The sequence below is a fragment of the Benincasa hispida genome, chromosome 8 (assembly GCF_009727055.1).
Source record: "Benincasa hispida cultivar B227 chromosome 8, ASM972705v1, whole genome shotgun sequence".
In the NCBI taxonomy this organism is placed as follows: Eukaryota; Viridiplantae; Streptophyta; class Magnoliopsida; order Cucurbitales; family Cucurbitaceae; genus Benincasa; species Benincasa hispida.
This window is the reverse complement of record NC_052356.1, coordinates 32,578,148-32,585,340: the sequence shown is the minus strand read 5'-3', so window position 1 is coordinate 32,585,340 and position 7,193 is coordinate 32,578,148. Positions and strand designations below refer to the sequence as shown.

The 7,193-nt window shown below is 28.8% G+C and overlaps 1 protein-coding gene across 1 annotated transcript; it reads right to left on the bottom strand.

Moving 5' to 3' along the window:
• Positions 1-275: 275 nt before the first annotated feature.
• Positions 276-3,587, bottom strand: LOC120083412 (berberine bridge enzyme-like 8). The gene is made up of 3 exons (XM_039039165.1): positions 3,097-3,587; positions 2,274-2,898; positions 276-1,015 (listed from the first exon to the last, which is right to left on the bottom strand). Exons 1-3 carry the CDS (start codon positions 3,526-3,528, stop codon positions 471-473), a joined length of 1,602 nt encoding a protein of 533 aa, XP_038895093.1. The 5' UTR covers positions 3,529-3,587; the 3' UTR covers positions 276-470.
• Positions 3,588-7,193: the final 3,606 nt, after the last annotated feature.

The window sequence follows — 7,193 nt, the reverse complement described above, 5'->3', positions numbered from 1 at the left end:
TTCTTTGGTTGGGCAAGATCATCTAGGGCAAAGTGTGTCAATGTAAGTTTGGGAAGATGTAATTTTCCTTCCCTCACTTTACACTCAACTAAATTGGATCTCTTCATTAGTTATATGATATTGCGACCAAGTATTACTCTCAATTCGTATGTTTTTATGTAATAGTTTTCAAATTCTATATTTCGATTGATGTTGTTGCTTTACGATTACATGTTTCTCACATACGTTTTTTGAATAAAGTATTATCTTTCGAGAATAATTATAAACGCACGGAATAAAAGATAATTTGAAAGGAGCCCTTTCACTTTCACATACATAAAAAATACATTATCAAGAATGGCTTTTCAACCTAATCATCACATCTATATCACATAACTTACACACTTGTATTTTAGGAGAAAAAAAGAAGCCGATCTTCACATGACAATGAACAAGACAAACAACAACGGAGAAAGAACACAAATCAGCTTTCATCGTCCAACATGAGGAAACCTTGGAATGCTTTGTTCATTCCTAAAAAAGTTGTCAGGATCAACCTTGGTCTTGATCTTCACCAACCTCTCAAAGTTACCTTCAAAATATTTAATTCCATAAACTCTTCCTTCATAGTAACTGTTCTTGCCATTGTGGTTTACACCAATATCAAGATCTCTATAGTTCAAAAAGGCAGTTCTTGGATTTTTTGACACAAATGGTGTCATAAATTTGTAAAGTTTCCTTGTTAAGTCAATAAAATGTTTGGCTTCTTGGGTTCCTTCTTCATCCCAATTTGTTGCATATTGAATTTTCCACAAGTTTCCAGCTCTATGAGGAAATGGAGTTGCATTTGATGGGATTTCAGCCATTCTTCCACCATAAGGATTGAATGTCAACATGGGTTTTTCAAGTTCTATCATTTTCTTCCATATTTTGTTGAGTCCTTCCTTTGGAATTGGGGTTTTCACATAATCTGACTTTCTTTTTAGATGTGTCAGTACTTGTGGGGTTCTGGATAGTAGGGCATCCACTGATGTGCCTGTGGTCACAAATCAATTTCAATGAGGGGTAACTTTAGTTAGGGTTTGTCTTTTTGTAGATATCTTTTTCTTTCAAAAATTAGGGTTAGAATTATATTTTCTAAAAAGTGTTTTAATTAATGCATGCCTTTGTAATTCGGTTTAGTATAAAGAATGAACTAATATATTCAAGTTTGTATTTAAAACACTATAATCGACCACGATAGAATATTGAGAGATTTGAGAAGGATAGTGTGAGGGTATTTTGGTCATTTCAATATATTATGAAAACTTGAGAGAGATTCATATAATCAAAATTACGATAAAAAATTGAATTTTTAAAATTTGATTCCAACACTCAAAACGACCTTTTTTTCTCAAACTCATTTTATTAAAGAAAAATTTGATTCCAACATTCAAAACGACTTTTTGGTAGATGTTTCTTTTCCTTACTTTATCCCTCAATCCCAAAACTTCACGCCTTAGGTGATTATTTTGTTTTTTATTTTTATTTTTTAAAATTAAGTCTATGAACATATTCTCACTTCCAAATTTTTTTATTTGTTATCTATTTTTCACCGATTGTTTAAAAAATTAAGTCAAATTTTGAGAACTAAAAAAAATGTAAGTTTCAAAAAGTTATTTTTGTTTTTGGAATTTGACTAAAAATTCAATCATTGTATTTATGAAAGATGCATATTATTATAAGAAATATGGATGAAATAAGTTTAATTTTAAAAGACAAAAAACAAAAAATCAAATGGTTACCAAATGAGGTCTTAGTTATAATTATTTTATTTTTTAAATTTATTCTTATTTATTTTTTTTGTTTTTTTTTATTTTTTTATAACATGGTGTGTTTTTCTTTTTTTTTTTAAAAAAAAAAAACCTTTAAATCCTCAGTCAAATTTCAAAAGAATTTTTTTTTTTTTTTTAGTTCCGTAAAAAGTTGACTTTGTTAACACATTTTTTTAGAATTTTTTTTAAAAAATCTAAAGGTGAGTGTAGTATTTGTGAGGTTATTTTTTTAAAAAAACTAAAAACTCAAATCAAATAATTATTAAAACGGGTATTATCCTTAACATTTGAAAATTTAAATACATATTTGAATTATTTTAAATTTTAAACCAAGAGAAAGAACAACAAAAAATATTTATATTTCTAATTAAAAAAATTATCTAGCTTAATTCGTATCATGTCTAATATTTTATTTTGGAGATGTTTTAGAAAGCCTTATCCAAATAAGTAATTTGTACTGAGAGTAAAAAGAATGTTTACCTAGTGGGAAATTTGTCCAAAAGAGGACAGATTGAAGCCAACTCATTTCAAGGCAATCAGATTTCTTCAAACCAAGTTTAGGGAAGCTCTTTTTGATGACAGACAAAAGCCTCTCGGAATCTCCTAGGAACATCGCTAGAAACGTCGCTCTTAGTGTCTTCTTTCCCTTCTCTGTTCCATTAATAACATCAAACGTTACTCTTATGAACAAATCATTGTCAATCACATGTGCCACACGCTGCCACTCATCTACTATCTCCGTCAAATCATTTTGTTCCAACGTTCTTTGTACTCGGAACACGGTCACCGTCTCCGGCACACGAACCATTCGGATTTTGTACGCTACAACGACACCAAAACTCGATCCTCCACCGCCTATGATGGCCCAAAATAGATCCTCTCCCATTGCTTTTCGGTCCAGAAGCTTCCCGTTGACGTCGACTATCTTCGCATCGATGATTTGATCCACTGACAGGCCGTATTTCCTCATCATGTTACCGTACCCACCACCACCAAAGTGACCGCCGACGCCCACTGTGGGGCACACTCCGGCGGGGAAGCCGTAGAACTTATTTTTTTCTGCAATTCTATAGTATACTTCCCCTAAAGTTGCTCCAGTTTGGACCTGGTAAAAATATGAATAAATGATTAATGTAGGCAATCAAATTTTAATAATAATTTACAACAATTTAATACTCTTCCATTACGTTATTTCTTTTTCAATTAATATTAATAATAATATTACGTATAGATGTGTGTATTAATTTTGAAGATGATGAATGGAGAGAAAATGTCTAGAATAAAAATAAATAATTTAATATACCCAAGCCGTCTTTGTTTTGACATCGACCGTGATGTCTCGGAGGTTAAACATATCGAGTATGAAGAAAGGGAGGACATCGGAGACGTAAGAAACGCCCTCGTAATCATGGCCGCCACTACGAATCTTCATTTGAAGATCATGGATTCGAGCACATAGAATTGCAACTTTAACGTGAGATTCATGGAGAGCCGTGAGAATGAGGAATGGCTTAGGAGTTGTGGAGGTGTTGAATCGCAAGTTCCGAATGTAAGTCTCAAGAACAGAAGAAAATGAAACATTATTTGGGGTAAAGATCGCCGGAGCAATAGGGTACGACGGTGGAGAGTGCCGGAGAAGACATTGAAAGAAATTTTCAGGTGCTGAAGTTGCTGAAGAAAAAAAGACAAGATATGAAAATGATAAGAGCAAAATTGAAGATCTTAGAATTTCCATTTTAGTATTTTTTTTTTTTTTTTTTTTGGACCTTTTGATGGGAAGATGGATTTGTAGCTTAAAAGGGAGTTATATTTATAATGACACCAAGTTTATGGTGACAAACAAGATTATTATGCAATTTTGTAGACATTTTGACCTAGAAAATCCAAGTCAAAATAAAATGCTAATGATGATGATAATAATGTATATAAAATGGTATACCATATGTTTAATCTTATCGGTACAAAATTTCAACATTACCGGTGGTTGAATTCAAATGAATGAGGAGTTTCTGATTGATGGGATTGGTTTTCTTTTTATTATTATTTTATTGAAAATTCAAACTTTGTCAATGATGTCATTTCTTTTTATCTATGACATGTATGGAAAAATAAAAAAAGATCTCATTCATTTACATCGTCAATAATGCTAAATTGTCATTATAATGTCAATAATGCATCTCTAAGATGTTTGTTTGATTACAAATTTGTTTAATAGACGTGAGAGAAGACATGTATTTAATGACCTAAATTACCTTAAAAAAAAAAAAAATAAAGTTTCCGTAAAGATTTTGTGTCAATTTAGCTATTCTAATGTTGGCATCAAATGTGAAGTTTTTGTTAAATTATCTATAAAAAAAATCAATGATAACTAATAGTCGATCTAGAACTTCATGTTAGAGAGATATGATTTCGTATAAGATTATATAATATATCCTAAATGTTAAAAGTTAGATTATATATATTTTACCATCATCTATTTTCTTTTTCTTTTCATTTAATTTTACATCCTTTTTGTCATTAGATATTTTAATAAATCTTATCCCATTTTTTAAAAAATTAACGTATTATCGTATCCTATCGTATCCATATCTCGTATATGTATTTTATAGGTTTTGAGTTAGGTTTATTTCGAATCTACCAAAAAGAGAAAAAAAAAATCACCAACTTGTTTTCAGGAAAAACGATGAAGGTCAACATTTTCAACAATTTTATTATACCTTTCGCTACTTAGATTTGAACATCGATATGATTTTTGTCCTATTTTATTTTTTTTATTTTTTTTATTTTTTGGAAAAGATTTCTGTCCTACTTAAAGTAACGATAATGTTAATGTACAAGGAAAAAAAAATATTATCATTTTCATATATATATATATATATATATATCGAAAAGGACGTCTATCGAAAAGGACCATTTTCTTCTTAGGTTTACAATTGTCACGCCACCCAATTAATATCTTGGGAACATAGAAGTGTTTTTTTTTTTTTTCCCTTTTTAAACAAACATAACTTCCAATTACTTGCCGTTTAGAATTTGTTGTTTTTTAAGTAGGTAAGATCTTCAACTAAAATTTAAATAAATTCAATGTCAATAAAAATAGTGTATTTCATAACTGCTAAATTAAGAATATTAATACATGATGATATCCTCAAACAAAGTTGGATTCTTTTTTAATATTTATATCGAAGGAAAAGGTAAAGTTTCTTCATTGATGATTTTGGAGAAAAGAAAAAAGAAATATTGTGATTGAGAAGTTGACAACAAGAAAATTATTTTTAGGACAAAACAGGGAAGAGAAAGGGCCAACAAGAAAATTATAATGTCACGGATAATTATTTTTAATTAGAACAAAAGACACGGATAATTATTTTTAGGAAGTTCAAAATTTAAAATTTAAATTTTCACATATATGGTTTTATTTTCATGAAAAATCTTTTGGAAAAAGTTACTGAATAGACAAAAAAACAAAAAAAAAACAAAAAAAAAACAAAAAAACAAAAAGTAAAACATAAGAGTAGCTTGGGTGCTGAATTGAGATATAATGTCTGTATATAAAGTTTATACGTTTGTGTTTGGGGTGTATAATTATTTTGTCTAAGTTCATATGTCAGTATTTTAGGTGCGAAGTTGAGTTTGTATGCCTGGAGTACCTGGAGCAATTTTTTGAATTATAAATAATCTACTTTTATTTTAAAATTTTTTATTCAATAATTCTATCCATATTTGTGTGAATAAAATATAAATTGCAGTTTTTTTCCTTTTATTTCTTAGAAGGTGTTTGATAAATGGGTATAAGTTATTGGGTTGGGTGAGTATTTATTACCTATGTTTGTTAAGCCCATAAAGAAAAATTATGAGTTATTAAAACCACATTTTTTACCCACTCAAAACTAATCCTAAAAATCAGTGATATTTTCATTTTCTTCTCTTTTCCCTCATCTTCACCATTTGGATTCTCCCAGATCTTTTTTTTTTTTTTTATCGTCAAACCTTTGGAACGTCACTTTACAAAAATTTGATAGGATGATTCTTATGTTATGTTCTATCTGAAGCTCTCATTGTGTTATATTATAAGTATAAAAAAGAACACATATTTTGTGATTTTTTTTTAAATGGCCACATGTTCGGTCGTTTCATATTTTTTTTATGATCTTATGAAAAATGTTACTGTATTACATCACATTCTCACTATTATAATCAAATGAAAGGTAATTATCTTATGTACAATTTCATTTTCAAATATACTATCCATATTATATAAAAATAAACGGTATGATATGTGAAATAATAATGTTAAGTTAGCAAGATTCAATATATATACATACAATATACCAATTAGTAATTGGGATAATTACCTTCAATATATATACATACAATATACAATATATATACATACAATATACCAATTAATTGTGCAACAATATGAAATGTGTTTTGTTCGTATGTTTTACATATTGAAGATAATCAGAATTATTACAGTTTTTGAAAAGAATACATGAAAAATAATCTATTATGTTCTACAAATTGAGAAAAAAAAAATGAGATCGTCCAGTTTATGTCATAAATGATTTGAGAAAATACGTGTATATTTGAAAATTAATCAGCAATAGCAAAACATAAAACTAAAAAATAAAATAATGAAATAAAAAACAGATAGAAAAAAATAGAACTAATTTCATTCACAAAAAGCTGCATCAGATTCCCAACTCAACTCAACTCAACTCTACACAATAAACATTGACAATAATTACCAACTCAACTCAACTCTACAAACAAACACAGACAATTAATAATTACCAACTCAACTCTCTACTTATATCACCCATCAAACACATCCTTAATGTTTTTCTTTCTTTCTTCCTTCCTTCCTTTCTTCTTTTCTTTTTCTTTTTCTTTTTCTTTTTACAATGAACAACATTTGACGCATTCCATTTCTTTCTGTGTTTTCAACTACATATATTTATCCAAATATTTTTAACATTAATTTGATATATGAATCCAATTAATTATAAATATATTTTATAATTTTCTACATATAAATTTTACATTTAACATAGGGGAAGAAAGCTATGGCTGTCCAAGGATTAGAAAAGAAAAAAAAAAGAATCAACGTGCATCATCAGCTGGACGTGTGAACTCATGATTTTACCCTTACAATGCCAAAGGTGACAATTCTAGCCTAACCCACCATTTAACTGCTTCAGTATTTGATTGGTTGGTAATTTGTACTCCTAATGCTATGTATTTTTCTAGTTCGGGTACATTTAGGCCACGTTTATATCGATTGAAAAGTAATCCATCAATAGTAATATAAAATGTAGACCCCAATTGATTACTTTTATTGTTGTTTACATGTTTTTATAATCGTATTGAGATGTGGAACCCGCTTGAAATTTGTAA

What these genes read in the sequence shown, in the direction of transcription:
- LOC120083412 (XM_039039165.1), bottom strand. Translation starts at nt 3,528, where the DNA reads ATGGAAATTCTAAGATCTTCAATTTTGCTCTTATCATTTTCATATCTT. An exon ending in TCAAAACAAAGACGGCTTGG is followed by an intron (nt 2,899 to 3,096) that starts GTATATTAAATT and finishes TATTTTTACCAG; the next exon opens with GTCCAAACTGGAGCAACTTT. An exon ending in TTGGACAAATTTCCCACTAG is followed by an intron (nt 1,016 to 2,273) that starts GTAAACATTCTT and finishes TTGTGACCACAG; the next exon opens with GCACATCAGTGGATGCCCTA.